The following is a 20,529-nucleotide window of genomic DNA, read 5'->3' on the forward strand; positions in this document are numbered from 1 at the left end:
GGCAAACCATGAAGATCTCGCACTGATCAGAGAACCGAGTTGCCTGATATAGTGACACCGAAACCGGGGTAAACAAGACACAGCTGGGAGATGAGTGTCTGGAACGGGAGCAACCGGTACGACCAGAACAACTGGTTGACAGGACGCGAACACCTCGGGGGAAGCCCTATCGACCGGAATCCCCGGAGGGGCGTGGCTGAGATGACGATGGGGTTTCCTCAGTGCTATCCATGACATCTTCTCCCTGTAGACTCGGGTGGATTCTCCTCAGATGACGTCTGTTTCTCCTGAACGTGATACCACTCTGGGAGTTTGCACATCATATGCACATGGTTCCACTCGTTTGTTAAGGACTGTGCCTGGTACTCATCCATGCTGTGTGGCCATATGTACTTTGGTACCAGAAGCAAACTCAGGCAAAGGTCTTGAGTTGTGGTTATAGTAGTGCTCTTTTCTGGGTTGTAGATGTTTCAGCCTGGAGTGAAATCCAGCTGGGATGGCAGGTTGTAACACAGCTGTCGAGCTCGGCAAGGTGCTGCATAGTCCTCTTCCCATGAGAACTCGTGCTGGTGAGAACTCTGTACCAGTAGTCACTGGTGTATTTTGAGCGACAGGAGAATTAAGCGTGGGTCTGTACCTGTCAGTGTTGCCTTCTTCAGTGCGTGCTTCACGATCTTCACCATCCTTTCTGCAAGGCCATTTGATTGCGGATATCCAGGGCTGGAGTGGATGAGCTTTATTCCCCATGAAGCTGCGAACTGTCTCATTTCACTGCTCGCAAACGGAACATGGTCACTCGCCATCTCCTTTGGAATCCTGTGTCTGGCGAAAACCGCTTTCATCTTGCGTTTGACTGTGTGGGCAGTCTTGTCAGGCAGATGGAGCACCTCTGGATATTTTGACAGATAATCCACCATCACAAGGTACGCCTGTCCATGAAACTCAAAGATGTCAACCCCGATCTTTAGCCATGGCAGTTCAGGTATCTCATGTGGAATTAGAGGCTCTTTGTGGTTCTGTGGCTGGAGCTGTTGACATGGGGCACACCTTTCCACCATGTGCTCAATGTCATGCGTATCCCTTGATGCACCAGGTGCTGTCTGTCAAGCATCGTCTGCCTCGCGCTCTGAGGAATTACAATCCTGTCACTAGCCATCAATAGTCAGAGGCAATACCGTATTTTAGGCCAGCCTGTGTGGAGCATTTTCAGTACACTCTGTAGGACATTATCGGTAACTGTGGCATCTTTCAGTGTTTTGAGAGTGTCCATGCCCAATGCTGTGGTGACCTCCATCGCATGGACCACTCTCTCCTCAAACAGATCCTCTTCCGCATCATCCATGCAGTCAGTGACAACAGCTCGGGACAGGGTATCTGCAACGTGCATGTCCTTGCCCGAAGTGTACTTTATCTGTAGATCATAGCGCTGGAGCTGCAGTAACATGCGCTGCAGGCATGCTGGGGCTTTGCTCAGGTGCTTCTTGAAAATAATTTCAAGCGGTTTGTGATCTGATTGGACAGTCACCATGTTGCCATAAACATCCTGGTGAAAGCGTTTTGTTGCGAAAGCTATCGCCAGCAGCTCTTGTCGTTTTGTTGGTTACTTATTTTCACTTAGGGTTTAGCTTAGTTTGGGTTGTATTCGTTAGATGTGGTTTTGTTTGTTATTTTGGCCTCTGTCACTCCTGAAGCCTGTTGCACCTAGTGTCTGTGAATAAAATACAAAAAAAGATCCCTTGTTCCCTTTTCCCATTCCCGCTTTATCTTGTCATTCCCTTGTCCGTTCCCTGTTTATTTTTCTGACGTTCCCCAACCCAAGCCAAGATGCAGATGGCGAATGACATCGAGGGAGGGAGGGAGGTCCGGAGAGCCTGCTGGCTTCCTCTGGAAACTTACAGCATGTAACAGTACAGACACCACTCTTTTTCAGATGCTGAGGTATGTACTGTACCGTTCCCCTGCGGGACGACAATGGACCAATAGGGCGCAAGAAGAGTCAAACATGCGCATTCTCATTGGACACTGGACAGCCACATCTCTACAGTAATAGTAAACTACTGAATGAGCGATCCCTGGGGGGTGGAGCAACCACATGGGTGACTCACTGACTCCACCTATTCCTCCTCCTGTTCCAACACCTGCCCTGCCTGTGACTGCTCCTTAATTATCTAGTATTTTAGAGACACAAGCGGCGAGGCGCTGGTTGCATAATACTAATCTGTGAAATCTGTAACATACGTCGTCACGGTGGAATGGCAAGTTTAGTACTGATTTTTTTTTTACTGCTGCAAATCTCACGTAAGTAAAATGTATTTATATTTCAATAGTGGCGTAAGAAACATGTTCTAAAACGCTTCACGTGAAAAAGCTTAATGTGGCTAAACGTGCAGAAACAGTGACTAATAATCACCTATTTTGAGACGTATCTGATTATTATGGAAGCCCATTTCCGCCAGGTAGTAAAAAAAATATAAACCACGGAATCTCGCAATTGCGACTTAGTAAGTCAGAATTCTGACTTTATATCTCGCAATTGCGACTTTAAAAGTTAAGACTTCTGACTTCTCACGTCAGGTCTGTGACGTACAATCTTATTACTGCGGCTGTACATCTCGCGCACCACAGAACTGACGTGTGAAGTCTTAACTTTTAAAGTCGCAATTGCGAGATATAAAGTCAGAATTCTGATTTACTAAGTAGCAATTGCGAGATATAAAGTCAGAATTCTAACTTACCAAGTCGCAATTGCGAGATTCCGTGGCTTATATTTTTTTTTACTACCTGGCGGAATCGGGCTTCCATAGTAATGGGCTTCCATAGATTATAAACACTTCTACCCAGCAAAAATCTAAACCGAAATGCTAGTAATATTGATCGACTTTCTCACGTTAAGCGTTTTCATCTCCATTGACGCCAATTAACCTATAAGGAAAAGGCTTAATGCCGAGCTACATCGAAGCAGTTCTTTCGACAAGACCTTTCTACCTTTTTAGCACTTTATCTGGGTTTCGGCAGGGGAAAATTAAACGGCGTGCGGAAGGGGGGGGGCATGATTCTGGGGAATAAGACGAGGTGGATTTTAAACAAATTGTCTTTTTGCAGGTTTTTCTGATAGTATGCCTACCATAAACCTGAATTGTTCATCACTGAGAGACGGGGACAGGTATCGCATCCAAACAGAAGCCACGGTGGGGATGAACATCACCTTGTGTCTGCAAGAATGGAACCGTGGAGAGCAGGTGAGGGCTGTCTGAGCTCCTTCAGTCCTGCAATGAAACCACGGTTGCTCATTTGTTTGCTCACGCTTCAAGGCTTGGATCAATGTATAGTATTCGCCTTAGTCTTGTTGAAAATAATAATGATAATTGCAACTTTTATTAGTTATTTATTTTGAAATTATATTTCTCTGTATGACCATCCCCAATGAACAATATGCTACAGTTATGGTACTTCAGCGATCGTTCAGGAAGAATCGAACCGTAGTTGACAGTCATATTTCTTTGCTCGGCAGCCAGCCAGATTTGTTACACCTACTGACGTTACCTTCAGACTTTCCAGTTAGTTCTTCAGCTTCAGTCCTGGCGTTATAGCTTGTATGACAGCTTCCACTATTTCGCTTTCATCATACCCCTTTTTTTAATGTCCTCTGAATTTGTCTTTCCAAACTTGAATAACTCGATTTATCCTTCTGATTTGGTTCCCCAATTTGGCCAACAATTTTTAAATCCCTTCGAAACATTTGCTGAATTACTGTCTGATTTGTTCCTGGAATCAGTACAGTTTCAGTTACGGCACGTACCCCCAAACTTACGGCACGTAACACTGCGCCATACCTTAGTTTGCCTTGCGGTTGCGGCCGACGATCATTGTTACTGGATTCACTGGTTGCCCTCATCACATGAATGCGATTGTTTACACTCAACAAAACAGACATTCCCCCATATTAGGGTGACCAGATAATCCATGTCAGGGAGGACACTTTGAGCTACTTCGGGTTTTACAAACTACTTTCAAATTGAAAGGCTCCTGTGCTCGGCTAAATAGTTCAGCTCTTCTTGTACTTTGGTTTGTTTCCTTGACTGACTCATCCAGCTGTTTCACATTAGCATTAGTGAAACATGCATGATTATAGGAGACTGACCAATCAGCACATAACAAGAACGCAGTGCTCAAGTGAAATCCAAGTCCTTTTAATTGAAATGGTAATTTACAATTCCTGTCCTAGCTCAGAGTGTCCTCCCTGACATGGATTATCTGGTCACCCTACCCCATCTTCAAGCGAAGATGTCTCAACTACCATATCGCCCAGTCCCCCCCCCCCAAACACACACAGTATAACTAAGCCTACTTATCTTGCAGTCCTTATACCTAATTACCATTAGCAAATTAGCTAATGTTAATTATAATTAGGTAGAAGCTAAATTACATAGCAAAAGCTTAACTTCACTTCTAATTTAGCACAATAAAATGTATGGTGCAGCACAAACAACATCAACATTTACACTTTGTTAATCTTGTTGTCGGATCCAGTAAAAATTAGCTAGTGGGTAGTGAATGTCCAGTCCCGCTGTTAATTAAAAATGTATGGAAGTAAATCTGTCTCATCACAATTTGAATTTTATATTTATTTTGAATTTTAAATTCAAGCATTGAATATTTATGCATTGGAAATATGCATCTGATTTTTTTTTTTGCCTCTGCATTATAGTCTTCAAATTTTCTATAATGATAAAACATGGTGCATTCGATTATTTCTCTCCAAGTCGGAACTTGGATGAAAACGTCACGAAAAACGTCATTTCCCGTCAGAAACATGCGTCTTTTATGACATTGAAGTCGGACAAGATTTTGTTGTCTGAGTTGCCCCTGTGACATAATTTCAACATGCGACTTACACACTCAACAGTAATTCTATTTTCTAAATCTTTAAAAATGTTTATTTTGTTAAATGTATTTTTATAAAACGTGTTCGATTTAGAGAATATCATATCATAACAGTATCCTAGCATGCAATATTAGATTTTTACCAGACTTGTTAGTGTCTTTGGTTTGTTTGTAGTTTGTTTGCCTCTCGAAAAAAGAATATCGCTATGAATGTACTAAAATATTTTATAAAGCTTTTAATGCGGTTTGACTAGTTTGTGTTTCTTGTTTGTTTGTCTCTCGGAAAAAATTATCTCACTCCAAATCTGCTAAAATATAAAGCAACAACACAGAGCAGCGTGTTCATGGAGGCAGCCATGTTTGTTCCGAGATGTGGGTAGCTCGAACGGGAGATTGTCGGACGTGATGTCACTCAACTCGAAATTTCCGAGTTCCGAGAGGAAAAACGAACGCACCATCGGGGTTTAAAAATTTTCAAAATTTCAAAGACAACATTTCAAAATTGCTCCAATTCGATGGTCTGAATTCACATGCTAAAATACGAGGTTAAAAATACAAATTATACATCCGGGATACCAAGGCTAAGCAATTGAATCTGTGGGTGCATTCGACTTCATGCAGCCACTTACAGTACAACAGCAATGCATTCCGGTCCTGACGTTTGTATCCCAGGCAGTTCTGAGGCTTTATCTGCTGTTTCTGCTGAATATCACGTAAAGCAGTTATAACTGTTTTTCAGTTAATTTACCTGGTAAAATAAAGTTATGACAGTTATAAAGTTGAAAACCTCTCCTGGAGCTGACACCTTATCATGGTGGAGGGGTTTGCATGTTCCAATGATCCCAGGAGCTAAGTTGCCGGGGCTTTATGCCCCTGTTAGGGTCACCCAAGGCAAACAGGTCCTGGGTGAGGAACCAGACGAAGTGCGGCTCACAAGACCCCCAATGATGAATAAAATATTGGATCCACGATTTCCCTTGCCCGGATGCGGGTCACCGGGGCCCCCTCCCTGGAGCCAGGCCTGGGGGTGGGGCTCGATGGCGAGCGCCTGGTGGCCAGGCCTGTACTCATGGGGCCTGGTCGGGCACAGTCCGAACAAGGCACGTGGGTCCCCCCTCCAATGGGCTCACCACCTGTAGGAGGGGCCATAGGGGTCGAGTGCAGTGCGAGCTGGGCAGTGGCCAAAGGCGGGGACCTTGGCAATCCGATCCTCGGCTGCAGAAGCTAGCTCTAGGGACATGGAATGTCACCTCTCTGGTGGGGAAGGAGCCTGAGCTGGTGCGCGAGGCTGCGAGGTTCCGACTAGATGTAGTCGGGCTCACCTCGACGCATGGCCTGGGCTCCTCGAAGGGGGTTGGACCCTCTTCCACTCTGGAGTTGCTCACGGGGAGAGGCGCCGACCTGGGGTGGGCATACTTATTGTCCCCTGGTTGGGCGCCTGTACATTGGGGTTTACCGCGGTGGACAAGAGGGTAGCCTCCCTTCGCCTTCGGGTGGGGGGACAGGTCCTGACTGTTCGCGCTTATGCGCCAAACGGCAGTTCAGAATACCCACCCTTTTTGGAGTCCTTGGAAGGGGTGTTGGAGAGCGCTCCTCCCCGGGGACTGTCTTGTTCTGCTGGGGGACTTCAATGCTCACGTGGGCAATGACAGTGAGACCTGGAGGGGCGTGATTGGGAGGAACGCCCCCCCCGATCAGAACCCAAGTGGTGTTTTGTTATTGGACTTCTGTGCTCATCACGGATTGTCCATAATGAACACCATGTTCAAGCATAAGGGTGTCCATATGTGCACTTGGCACCAGGACACCCTAGGCCGCAGTTCGATGATCGACTTTGTGGTCGTGTCATCGGACTTACAGGCGCATGTCTTGGACACTCGGGTGAAGAGAGGGGCGGAACTGTCAACCCATCACCACCTGGTGGTGGGTTGGCTCCGCTGGTGGGGAAGGAAGCCGGTCCGACCTGGTAGACCCAAGCGTATAGTGCGGGTCTGCAGGGAACGTCTGGCGGAATCCCCTGTCAGGGGGAGTTTCAACTCCTACCTCCGGCAGAACTTTGCCCATGTCCCAGGGGAGGCGGGGGACATCGAGTCCGAATGGGCCATGTTCCGCGCCTCCATTGTGGAGGCGGCTGACCAGAGCTGTGGCCGTAAGATGGTCGGTGCTTGTTGCGGCGGTAATCCCTGAACCCGCTGGTGGACACCGGCGGTGAGGGATGCCATCAAGCTGAAGCCTTTTTGGCCTGTGGGACTCCGGAAGCAGCTGATGAGTACCGGCGGGCCAAGCGGAATGCGGCTTCGGCGGTCGCTGAGGCAAAAACTCGGGTATGGGAGGAGTTTGGCAAGGCCATGGAGAACGACTTCCGGACGGCTTCGAGGAGATTCTGGTCCACCATCCGGCGTGTCAGGGCGGGAAAGCGGTGCAGCATCAACACTGTTTATGGTGGGGATGGTGCACTGCTGACCTCAGCTTAGGATGTTGTGGGTCGGTGGAAGGAATACTTCGAAGACCTCCTCAATCCCACCGACATGCCTTTCAATGAGGAAGCAGAGTCTGGGGACTTGGGGGTGGACTCGCCTATCTCTGGGGCAGAGGTCGCTGAGGTGGTTAAAAAGCTCCTCGGTGGTCGGGCCCCGGGGGTGGATGAGATCTGCCCGGAGTTCCTCAAGGCTCTGGATGTTGCGGAGCTGTCTTGGTTGACACGCATCTGCGGCATCGCATGGACATCGGGGGCGGTGCTTCTGGATTAGCAGACCGGGGTGGTGGTCCCCCTCTTCAAGAAGGGGGACCGGAGGGTGTGTTCCAACTATAGGGGGATCACACTCCTCAGCCTCCCTGGTAAGGTCTATTCGAGGGTGCTGGAGAGGAGGGTCCGTCGGATAGTCGAACCTCGGATTCAGGAGGAGCAGTGTGGTTTTCGCCCTGGCCGTGGAACAGTGGACCAGCTCTATACTCTCGGCAGGGTCCTGGAGGGTGCGTGGGAGTTTGCCCAACCAGTCTACATGTGCTTTGTGGACTTGGAGAAGGCATTCGACCGCGTCCCTCTGGGAGTCCTGTGGGGAGTGCTCCGGGAGTATGGGGTGCCAGGCTGCCTTATAAGGGCTGTTCGGTCCCTGTACAACCGGTGTCAGAGCTTGCCCACGCGAGAAGTTTGTGTCAGAACTGTAAGCAAAAAGTCAGGGAGCGCAAGCGAGAAAGCTGGCAGCGTAAACAAAGGAAAACATTATCAAAAAACCAAATATGTGTTTGCAAGTTATAAATTTTACCTTTGAGATGACATTTCTTTTGCTTTATCAAAAAAGTTTTGCTCGATGATATTGGCACAAATCTGATTCCATACACAAAGTGCGCGTGTCCACGCGATCCAGCAGATTTCACTTTCACCACTTTGCTTGAGAGGACGACGCTAACTGGGTGGAAACACCAAATACGTTACACCCCTGATAGGTATGAAGCGACATGACTGGAACTGATTTAATAATTTGCCACTTGCATTTATCTGATTTACAGTACTTCGAACCGAACAATACAGATAGTGCTCCGACCTCTACACCCACGACAATTTTCCTTTTTTCCCCGCCCCTTTTTTCGACAGTTTTACAACATTACCGGAAAACCTCTTTCCAAGGTCGCATGACCCTCGCCTTAAACGAACAGTTCAGTTTTCCGCTACTAATTGTTCCCTTTCAATGTGAACCAAAGTAAATATAACAAAATGTACAAAAACAAGATATACTTTACATCGGTGCTGCCCGTACCATCCGGACTCCTCTGCATTAATGACTAAAACATACCTAAGCATTATACATATTTAAAACATGAAACATCAAGGCAGCAACCTAGCTTCCAAATATCATAATCATTATGGACTACAGTAATAAGCAAATTCCACAAACATGCTTTTTCGTTAAAAATACGCATCGACGATGTAGTATATAACATTTCAAAATTGTTTTACGTATTGTACTATGTATTCCCACCATAATGAGATTGTATACATAAAAATGCGAGATATAAAAGTAGCATATCACGAGGCCATATAGGTGTAATATGCGTGATATCAGAGACTTACGAATGTTTCGCATACATGTGAAAATCAAATACATGTGTGTATGTAAAATTAAAGTTTTCTTCTCAAATAAGTGCATTTCGAAAGCAAATTGTCCCGGGTTCAAATCCGGATGTCAACAAACTGTAACCTTTCTTTTGACTGTAGCTGTGGGCCTTTAAAGTTGGTCTGTGTGGGAAGAACTGAGAAATAAAAAAACATTTCAGAATGAGTACCCCGTGGCGTACTACCCGAAGCGGGACTTCGACATCTATCCTCCTGTGGTTGAGGTGACAGCGCAAGAAATCTGGCTGGAGAAATGCGCCAACCTTACGCTGACACTGCACTGCCACCAGGTTTGACTGAAACTAAAATTTTATTATTAAGGTCATTTTAAGTTATTCATGCTTCACAATGTTTGAAGTAAACCAGCTGGGTTAAAAATGATCACATTCTCTTCAGGAAAATGACCCATGTGTTGGGGGAAAAAAACACATACCTTCAGTACATAACATAAATCTCTACGCAAAACGTAAATATTTTTTAACACATGTTTTTAAATTCTAAGACAATACAGTATTCCCTACTTACATGACACTCTACTACGGTTGCACTCGTTCAGGATTTTCCGGGACCACCCCGGATTTTGGTCGTCTGTCCTGGAAAAAAAACTAATTTCATTGCAGGACAAAATATCTGTGTGAATAATGCTCTCACATTCAGTCAGAGCTTTAGTCGATTAATAGAAAGGGATTATGCTGTCTTTTTAGCCAATGAAATGCGTTCAAAGATCGAATGTATACTGTGTCCATTATGGAGGACGAAACATGACAATCATAAATAAATCAAAAGAAAAATACATTTATCTAATTTTTCATTCCAAAGATATTATTTTATTATTATTCGATATTTTATTATAGTTCAGTGTATTATATATTAGTTTACTAATATATATAGTAATATATAATAATCTTTGGACTAAATGGCAAACTTTGGATAATACGATTTAGGTGGCAACCCTACTCTACTGAGTTCTGACTAATTTTCAGTCATAGGTTTAAGGTTTTAGCAACACTGACTGAAATACCTCTCACATCTGAATCTCTCTCTCTCTCTCTCTTTCAGGTCACCAAGTTCAGATTTTCAGGTAAAGATTTAGATATTTTTCATCACTAGCAAATGCACTGCCCACTGAACAATCAGCCCCCTGTTTATGGTAGTTTTGAATGTATCGTGTAATTTTTGTGCTATTCATGGCTGATTCTACAATTAGTACTTGCATACTGTATCATTTCCATTTCAAAGTGACCACTTTTCTCTCTCTGTCACTAGTCAACTTAGATGATAGACAAGAAGAGAAAACAACTCGTGGATTCATCAGTAAGAGGAACTCTATCAAGGCTTCCTCAGACACAGCACTAAATAGTTCTTGTCCCGAACAGTGATTTATAACCTTGTTACATGATTTAACACCAACTTTCAGTATCAAAATCTTTTCCTTCTTTGTCTGTGTCCCTGTTTAACTTAGATGATAGACAAGAAGAGAAAACAACTCGTGGATCCATTGGTGAGTAAGAGGAACTCTATCAAGGCTTCCTCAGACACAGCACTAAATGGTTCTTGTCCCAAACAGTGATTTATAACCTTGTTACATGGTTTAACACCAACTTGAATTCCTTTACTAAGCTTGATAAAGGGGAGTAAAATGTATTGTTGCAAACTAGACTATGGAAATAGCCTTCACTAATGATGGCTCTTAAGATAATGAGATTGATCCAGTATTACATACATTTGAGTATCTATTGTAAGGTAGGATTGAGCACAATGTACAACATAGACTAGGCCTGTTCAAATCATGGTCCCCAAGGTCCGAGAACTGATGATTTTCCAGCCTTCCTGTCAGGAGCCAGGCATGGTACAGGCGAGGAAAAAGGAAGGTGACGATCCACTTGTGGGTCCACAAGAACACAGGGGATTTATTACAGAAACTGGTAACACTGGAAGCACTACAAGGAAAATGGACCACGAGAGGTCAAAATTAAAAAGGGGAACAAAGTAACTAACAGAACAAAAAATGATCCATGAAGGGAAACGGGTAACATAGAGAACAGGCAGGGAAGCAAATATGGCATATAGCAAAACCAAATAACCAACATCACGGAATCAAGACACAGTCAGTGACTCCACAGGGAACAGAGCAGGATCAGGTACTTAAATACAGAGAGCTAACAAGATAACGCAGGATAGGTGAGAAACAATCAACAAGGGCTGGCACAGGAAAACGGGCAACAGGTGGAACTAATAATAATTAAAGACAGAAACTAGAGAACTTAAATACCAAAAACTAGGAAACATAAACTGCGAATAAAACACTAGGAACAGAACCCAAGGAACAAAATAGAACGCAAGCAGAGAAAACCTAGGACAAGAAAACTAATACAAAAGAAACACTAGGGAACAATATCTAATAAATACAGAAACAGAGGTGGGTAGATTCAAACTCACAACTACAGGGTATATAGGTGCATAGTCAGCCCATTGAGCCATGTGACAGTCTAGGGAGCTAGGGAAACACACTAAGGACTTGGACAACAGGGAAGACAGGATGGCCAGCGACACCTGCTGGGCAAACAAGGAGGAGACACAAAAGGCTGGGACAGATGGGTGCTGACCCTGACACTTCTTTTACCTGTGAGCTGGGTGTGAAGCCTCCGTGGCCAATCAGAATCAGTATTTTTAAAAATAACCGCCTGGGAGAACAGAAAACATGACCTGGATTTGGAATTGAGGGCCAGATTTGAAAAGCCCTGAAACTGACCAGTGAGGATTCTTTTATGGCAGAATTTGGACAAACAGGAACATAAGAACATAAGAAATTTACAAACGAGAGGAGGCCATTCGGCCCATCAAGCTCGTTTGGGGAGAACTTAGCTAATAGCTCAGAGTTGTTAAAATCTTATCTAGCTCTGATTTAAAGGAACCCATGGTTTTAGCTTCCACTACAATAGCAGGAAGACTATTCCATACTCTGACTACACGCTGTGTAAAGAAGTGCTTCCTCAAATTTGTTTTAAAATGTTCTCCCGCTAATTTCCACTTATGGCCACGAGTTCTAGTATTTAGACTAATATTGAAATAGTCATTTGGCTGAAATCTTATAGACCTGAATCATATCCCCCCTTAGTCTCCTTTGCTCAAGGCTGAACAGATTCAGTTCCGCTAACCTCTCCTCGTAAGACATTCCTCTAAGACCAGGAATCATTCTCGTAGCTCTTCGTTGCACCTTTTCTAAGGCAGCAATGTCCTTCTTGAGGTATGGTGACCAAACCTGCACACAGTATTCTAGGTGGGGTCTTACCAAGGAATTATATAAGTGTAACATCACCTCCCTTGACTTAAACTCCACACATCTAGAGATATAACCCAACATTCTGTTCGCCTTTTTTATTGCTTCCCCACATTGGCGAGAGTGGGACATGGAAGCATCAACATACATACCGAGATCTTTCTCGTAATCAGCTACCTTTATTTCAGTGACCTGTGAGACCTGTGTTTTTCTGCAGATGGTTCTGTATGATTCTGATGAGTTGTCTGTTAATCTTGTGTTCTTTGTCCTACAGCTGCTGTTGTTGTTGTTGTAATAGGAGTGTTTACAGTGCTCCTGGTTCTCATAGTAAAATACAGGTACGTTCCACTTTGATTCCACTTTGTTACCTGCAGCAGTAATGACCTCATTCAGGGATTCCATGATTAGCAAAGTCAGGGGGCGAATATCAAGATATAGACAGGCATTTTGATACTTATGCCAGTATCTGCCTATGTCTACAGAACAACATGCTTTAGTAGTGTTTCCACTGGATCTGCCATTCTGTCCTCACAATCTCTTGTGTTCTGTCAAATATCCAGCTTCATTTGACATTTCAAGAATAACATTCACCTATCCTGCAAGTCGGTTATCTAGCAGAACCTCAGTCCCAACGCTGCCAGATATAGGAACTTTTATTGTACATGGACTTCAGTTCTTAACAGTAGTACTTGACTTTATTATAATGTTGATCACCATTGAAGTTTGCATTGTGATTCCCCTTTAACTTGCAGGCATCGTGTGATGCGTCTCTGTGGGGATGAGTCTGTCATCGGGCACCAGGGCAATCAGCTGCAGGGAGGCGCTGAGGCTGGTGATAGCATCCTGCAGCAGGACAACGTCCTCCACCTCGTGCCCCAAATCCCAGGCCAGGTGTCAAACACACAGGGTCAGGTCACTCAGCAGCTGCTCCAGCTCAGCCAGGACCTGCCAGATGGTGACCATCATGGACTTCAGGTTGGTGGTGAAGGTCACCATCTTGAGCAACCCGTCGCAGCCGTCCTCCAGGATCAAGAGACGTGCTGTTAGCTCACAGTAGGCCTCCTCCAACTCAGCCATTCCCTGCCAAATCTTCTCTACCTCTTAGCTGTTGTGCTCCAATGAGCCCAAGGAGCTGACAAAAAATCCTTCCCCTTTAGTTTTGCTTTTATGTAGCTCCCACCATCAAGTGCTTTGTATAATTTTCATGTGAGAGTGTTATGACCCTACAGCCAGATTTAACTGGGCGTGCATTTCCTGGCAAATGCATGGAAAAATATATCCACACATCCCATTCGTCATTCCATTTGCACTGACCTCAGGATAATGCATATTTTTAAATACAATTTGGAGACAAGTAAGCATCATCTGAGCAGTGTGGTGCAACACTATATTGTAGGGATGTAACGGTATTGTAAATACCGTCGTACCGCAATAGCAAATTTTTTCGATACTACCGTGGTCGCATGACTTGATAAAACGATAGGTCTTCTGAGAAAAGTTTGCTCAGGCGAATGGAGCGAACGGTTGGTAGTGGGAACTACAATTCCCATCAGCCCAGGCGTGGTCATCATCCTTTGCGGTCTGTTGTCGCTACAGATCCAGTAATGCGGAAATGGCGGCTGCTGCTAGTAGCGGCGAAGGAAAAGAGATGGAAATGGTCGAACCTAAAGCGGGTTTTTAAATCCGATGTGTGGAAGCATTTTGGTTTCTCTCTGAAAAGAAACGAGAAAGGAGAAAAGGTGACAAAGAAAATACGGTATGCAGGCACTGCCAGACTGTGGTGAAATACAAGTCGGGGAATACGACTAACATGAGAAGCCATTTGTTAAATCATCACCCCGAAAAGTTACGTGAAGATACGAGGAGCAAAATCCAGTCGGGCCAAAAGACTATAAAAGAAGCGTTTACAGCCTCACTCCCCCACAACAGTGCCAGAGCACAAGAAATCACAAGATGCATTGGTGAATATATAGCCAAAGACCTACGGCCCTTTTCGGTGGTGGATAATGAAGGTTTTAAGAGGTTAGTAAACATGCTGGAGCCAAAGTATAAAATCCCGTCGCGGCCACACTTTAGTCAAACTATTTTCCAGCTCTTTACAAAGAGACAAGGGCGAAAGTTGCACAGAGCCTCAAACAAGCAGAGTGCATCTCAATCACCACAGATTGGTGGACTTCACGAGCTACTCAGAGCTATGTTACCATCACAGCACATGCTATGACAAGTGAATGGGAGATAAAAACTTTTGTCCTACAGACACGGGTACTCTTTGAGTCACACACTGGACACAACATAGGCGAGGTGTTAAAATCTGCTGTTTCAGAGTGGGAGCTCGACATGATTTACAACAACAATGACCAGGGCATCGCTGTGGTTACTGACAACGCAAGAAACATGGGTGTAGCGGTGAAAGAGGCTGGTCTGTCCCCACATGTAAAGTGTTTTGCTCACACCTTAAACCTTGCGTCCCAGGCAGGTTTGAAGGTAAACCGTGTCAGTCGTCTGCTTGGCAGAGTGAGGCGTGTAGCAGCGTTTTTTCACCGCAGTTCAACTGCAACAGCTGTGCTGACCTCCAAGCAGCAAATGTTAAACCTGCCAGTACATAAACTGATAATGGATGTAGTAACTAGGTGGAACAGCTCACTTGACATGATTGAGCGCTACCTGGAGCAACAACAGGCAATTGCTGCAGCCCTACTGAGTTCTGAAGTCAGGCGCAATGCACGTGAAATAGACACTCTAGACGCAGCTGACATCGCAGATGTCAATAAATACCGTACCGTGCCATTCATACCGAGGTATTACCGTACCGTGAAGTTTTGATACCGTTACATCCCTACTATATTGGCCAATCATTATAATGAGACCCAGATGCTTTAAAAAGATTGAACAGCAAAGTAATTTTTTTCATTGTGAAAACAAGAACAGTGTTACTGTACATGTCATACACACTTTCAGAGTAACGAGTTATACAGACGCTTCCCGGGTTACAATGGTCTGTGTTACAGTATTTCGACTTTTGAATGGGTAAATGTTTTTCACTTCCAGTACATTATTCAAGATAACAGTATAACATCCTTGTTGAAAGTAGGGTGATTTGGGGGTGGGGTATGAGAAGTGGGCAGAACATGCTGTTATTTTAATGCCACAGCATCTGGTAGAATCTCCCATCATCATTAAAAAACTCAAATATTTTTTCAAGATTGCAATGGATTTTTAATAGGGGTGCGATGATTCTCCAAATCCATGGTTCGGTTCAGACCTTTGGGGGGGTGGGGGGTGGATTTTATTAATTTTATTAATCACCAACAATTTGGAACATTTAAGAACGTGTGGTACCACTTTACTCAAGGGTGCTCTTCATAAGTGACAAATATAGACTCATTGCAGCTTATGATAAACCACCAAAAACGACCTACTGAGATGCAATGGTGAAACTACAATACACGATATTTTATGTACAATATTGTACTCTATTGAAGCACCGAGCAGACCGAGGCATCACAGCGACAGCGAATGAAAACGAAGAGAGGCGGACTGACACTAAGTTGCTCTTTTATGTTACTCCTCAAAGGTACGGCACACCAAGCAACAATAACACGAAAGCCCTGAATGACCTGGAAACACGGGGAAGTTACACTTAGGCACACACGGCGGGTAATTAAACAACGGCTAAAACGCGCGAGGATGAGGCAAAGACCGAGTACCATTACAGTAGGACGGGTGATTCTCATGAAATCATTGAAATACCACGGCAATAAAGATTTGAAATATAAAGCATATAATTTAGTAATATAACAAAGTATCACAATAAAGATAGTAGTGCTATCTACCTTGCACAAACAGTAATTTCAACATGTGAATTTTTTGTACTTTATTGCATTTTCTGCTAAAATTCCCATTAATGCAATGCGTCAAGCTCTGTCTGAAGCTATGTTGTGTTGTAATTTAAACAGGGTATGATAATTTTTTTTTTTTTAAATGTACAGATGTTCAACGAGAGGTTTTTAAATGACAGAAAAAATATTAAAAGTACATTCATTTATAGCGATAATTTAAAAACAGTGGGAAAATGAGAATTTAGTCATTGACACCATATACTGAAATTCCTATGAAAAGTATGTACAAAACAAAATTCAGAAAGTTTACACCAACTCAGAACTGCTAGAAGAGTACAGAAGGAAGGAAAGAAAGTTTTGGGCCTGGACAGTCTACAGCAGAGGTTACTAACAGGCGCCTTTGATGGAACAGGAGGTTACCCCACGCACCAAAGTGCACGCAATGGTGGAAGTGCACGCTCTCCTGCAGCAGCTCGTCGGCCAATGGAAGGAGAAGCGGCAGTCGCCGCTCTCCTTCTCAGAGGCAACCCCGCCTCCACCTACCTGTCCCTGCCGGAGTAAGAAGAAGAGGCGCAGGAGAAAAGGGGAAGAAACCGCCCCGACGATCTTCCTGGGGGCGTGTTATCTCTCCGCAGCACCTCTTCCCGAGGAATGTCAGGAGGAACCCCCTCCTGACTCAGCAGCCCCAGAGGATCATCACAGCCGCACAGCCACCATCACCACAAGCCTCCATGTTCCAGGGCGGCCGCCTGGAACATGTGGGGATCGGGTCAGTCTTGGATGCTATCTCGCGGGTCCCACGGTCCCTTAAAGGGACCCAGCAACTCCGGGAAGAGCCGGACCTGGACGCGCTGGCTGCAGTGCCCGACCTCCCGCCTGCTGCTGCCGCCGCTCTGCCCGTGGCACCGCCTGCTGGCCACGTGTCGGCAGCACCTGCTGCGGTGCCCCCTGCTGGCCGCACGCCCGAGGTGCCCGCTGAGGCGCCCCCTGCTGGCCACGTGTCGGCGGCGCCTGAGGTGCATGCTGAGGCGCCCCTTGCTGGCCGCACGCCCGAGGTGCCCGCTGAGGCGCCCCCTGCTGGCCGCACGCCCGAGGTGCCCCCGGACCTGCCTGTGCCAGACCCGCCTGCACCAGAGGTCCCGCCTGAGGTCTAGCCCGGCTCGCCTGTCCAGCCCGGCACGCCCGCGACTCCGGCTGCACCGCCTGCCACCACGACCGCGGCTCTGACTCCTGCCCTGACTCCAGTCCCCCCAGCTTTGGTCCTAGTTCCTGAGGAGGTCCCGGACAGCCTGACTCCCGCTCCTGCCTCCATAGAGGAGGAGCTCGCATGGGACCCCTCGGGGACCTCCCTAATGACTCCTTGTCTTTCGCCCCGGCACGGTCACTTCTGGCCGAAACCCCGCCTGTCAGTCTCCAGAAAGGGGAGGGGACACCGGCGCAGGACTGTGGTCCCACCCGCCCTGCCCCCTGGCTCGCCCTCGCGTGCCTTGGCTGGGGCTCCGAGGTCGCCTGCAGTTCCTCCGGCTCCGTGTCGGCCGCCTCCGGGCCCCCCTGCTTCGGCTGGGCGTCAGACGGTGCCTTCACCGGCTCCGGTTGCACCGTCGCCTGCTGCGGCTTCCCCCTCCTGCCGGCCTGCGCCGGTGGTCCCTCTGGCTCCCTCCGTGTCCCCTCCGTCACTCCCTCGGCCTGTCTCCTTGGCCTCTGCGTGGTCCCCTGCTGCCCCTGCCTCCCTCTCGCCTGCGGCCCCTCCGGCCGCCACCCGTCGCCCATCTGGGCTCCCTCGGGCTCCCCTTCGTCCCCCATCCGTTCCTGTCTGGTCTCCCTTGTCTGCTCCTCGTCCCTTCGTCCCTCCTGTTTCTGCTCCTTGTTCCGCCTTTCTCGCCTTCTCCTGTGTCTCCTTTCCTGATCTGTTTGTCTGCGTTTCCCGTTCTGTGTCGGGTCTTGTCCTGGCTTCTGTCCTTGTGTTTGTTCTGCGTGTCTGTTCTGTTTCCGGTGCCCCGCTGATGTTTTGGTTTTGTCTTTCAGGTCCTGTTCCCTCGTCTCATCCGTTGTCTCCCCTGGGGCGCGCCCGGTGCACGTACCTTTGGGGGGGGGGGGGGGTTCTGTTACGCCCAGCTTGTCCGATCCTCTTGTGTGCCACGCCCACCTCGTGTTAATTCCCGATTGTCATCACCTGTTTCCTGTTTCTCTTGCCTTGTTCTGTGTATTTAGTCCGTGTCTGAATGAGTCTTCCCAGATCTGTCATTGACGTTCGTAATGTCTAGTGCTCGTCTTGCCTGCTTTCCTGCTCGTTGGAGCACGTGTGACCGGTCTAGTTACTGCTCCTTACCATGCAGTGAAACCGACCAGTCAATGGTCATAAAGATAAACATTAAACCAGTTTTAGTGCTTTCTTTGCGTTGTGTTTCTTGGTTCTTTGGTAGTGTGTAGGTGTGGAGGAAAAGATGAGTCACTTCAACTGGAGGTACTGGAAGTCCGCCGTCCCTTTATTGATAGGTCGACCTGATGGATTTATCAGAATTACAATTCCCCGACAACTTAGCTCTCCTGCCCACCTCTTCCCTCGAACAGAGCAGAAGTGAGAGGCTAACAAAAACTTTATGTACATCGACATACCAAGAAAAAGTTGGACCTACCTGATGGATTTATCAGAATTACAATTCCCCGACAACTTAGCTCTCCTGCCCACCTACAATATAAATCCACAAGACACGTGCATTCCATTAATTTCCACCAATATCCCTTAATTAATCTGTGAGCTATTTGGAAGCTCGCGCCCACGCTCTTACCTCTTCCCTCGAACAGAGCAGAAGTGAGAGTAAAAAGGCGCGAGCGGCTAATATAGGAGAAACAGCCTGACGGGAATTGTAGTTCCAACCATCTGATTAGTCTGTAAATTAAGCACAAAATAAACTATAAAAGAATTTTTGTGAAATTATATAAATACCAAATACAACCCGTTACACACGCAACACAACAATGATATGTATCTCAATAATTTTTTCCATAAGATAATAACAAATAGACAGCTAAAAAATAAACTCCCATCATATATTATTTAACCAAACAGCTCCTCTTTGCTAGCTTGCCCCCTGTCTGTGCCTGTCTCCATGTTGTTGCTGCATGCAGGACATATGAGTGAGGGAGAGGGGGGGGTTGTGTTCAGAGAGGGACAGGAGCAGGGCAGGACAGGGTGAAGTTGTGCAAGAGACAGACAGAGGAGAAACTGGCGAACTGGCGGCTCTATGGGTATAATTTCAAAGCTGCATGAGCTATGCTGGGGCGTACCGTTGATCAGAGGGTCACCGATTTCAGCCCAGCCTCGGCACATCTACTGTACAAGGCCCTTAACTCCCTGGGGTTGGCGGTCCCGCCGGCGGGATCTGACAGAAATTTCGCAAAACCGTTTAAATAACTACGCGAGTTTTTGTCATATACACATTTAAAAAATACCCTCAGAAACCTTGGACGGTCTACTTTTTAAATATATATAGGTATACACTAAATATATTTTTACAGCTTCGTGATACGAATAGAAAGAACAAGAGTGACTGACTTAAGTGTCTGCGTCTCGAAGCGGCTCTGATCGCCCACCCACTTGCAAATCGCGCTATTCGCATGATAATAACATGACCAAGACTAAGGTAGGGCTAGACAAAGTCAAGATTAGAAACAGACTAATGTTTGAGTCTACATAACACAACACACTATAAAATGTGGAGCATAGGCACCATCTTGGGGCTAGGCTGTATGGCCCAAAATTTGTGTCACAGTATAATTTGAACTATGGACTTTTTTGCTTCAAATTTCAATATAAATGTACAAATGTAACATTTTTTCAAATAAGACACACCTTTTAGTTACAATTGAACTTTGAAGAAGGATGTTTTACACCCATTGTTACGTCGCGTGCGGGCGAGTGGGGAAGCAGGAGAGTCGAGCCGAAAATGTGGGTACACAGGGTTTATTTAAGGCAGATATCTACATGAAGGGGTGGCATGGTGGTGCAGTGGTTAGCACTGTTGGGTCACATGTGTGTGGAGTTTGCATTCTTCTCCCCATGTCGTCGTGGGGTTTCCTCCGGGTACTCCGGTTTCCAGGGTTGTTCCCTGCTTCATGCCCATTGCTTCCGGGATAGGCTCCAGACCCCCCGCAACCCAGTAGGATGAGCGGGTTGGACAATGGATGGATGGATGGATATCTACATGAGTCAGCCTTAAATACCTTATGATATGTCATAATTTAATGTGTAAATGCTGACATAGTCTTGATATCATCCTTCTTTTGAGGAAAAAATTAGTTGCCCCTATTGAAATTTCTCAATTTTTAGTCTCATCTAACATAAAAAATAGCAGGCACTACATATATAATCACATGTTGAGGTTAGAGTCTCTTTGATGTGGGAATGCAGG

At 46.1% G+C, this 20,529-nt stretch overlaps 1 protein-coding gene across 2 annotated transcripts; it reads left to right on the forward strand.

Moving 5' to 3' along the window:
- Positions 1 to 2,189: 2,189 nt before the first annotated feature.
- Positions 2,190 to 15,473, forward strand: LOC140588143 (uncharacterized). Of its 2 annotated transcripts, XM_072709312.1 has the most exons (8): positions 2,190 to 2,298; positions 3,103 to 3,239; positions 9,160 to 9,288; positions 10,058 to 10,079; positions 10,265 to 10,312; positions 10,461 to 10,499; positions 12,553 to 12,616; positions 13,031 to 15,473. In XM_072709312.1, exons 1-8 carry the CDS (start codon positions 2,253 to 2,255, stop codon positions 13,323 to 13,325), a joined length of 780 nt encoding a protein of 259 aa, XP_072565413.1. In that variant the 5' UTR covers positions 2,190 to 2,252; the 3' UTR covers positions 13,326 to 15,473. The 2 variants fall into 2 exon arrangements, with proteins under 2 accessions (XP_072565413.1, XP_072565418.1); XM_072709317.1 differs by lacking the exon at positions 9,160 to 9,288.
- The last annotated feature ends 5,056 nt before the right edge of the window (positions 15,474 to 20,529 follow it).

Source organism: Paramormyrops kingsleyae, chromosome 1, assembly GCF_048594095.1.
Source record: "Paramormyrops kingsleyae isolate MSU_618 chromosome 1, PKINGS_0.4, whole genome shotgun sequence".
NCBI lineage: Eukaryota > Metazoa > Chordata > Actinopteri > Osteoglossiformes > Mormyridae > Paramormyrops > Paramormyrops kingsleyae.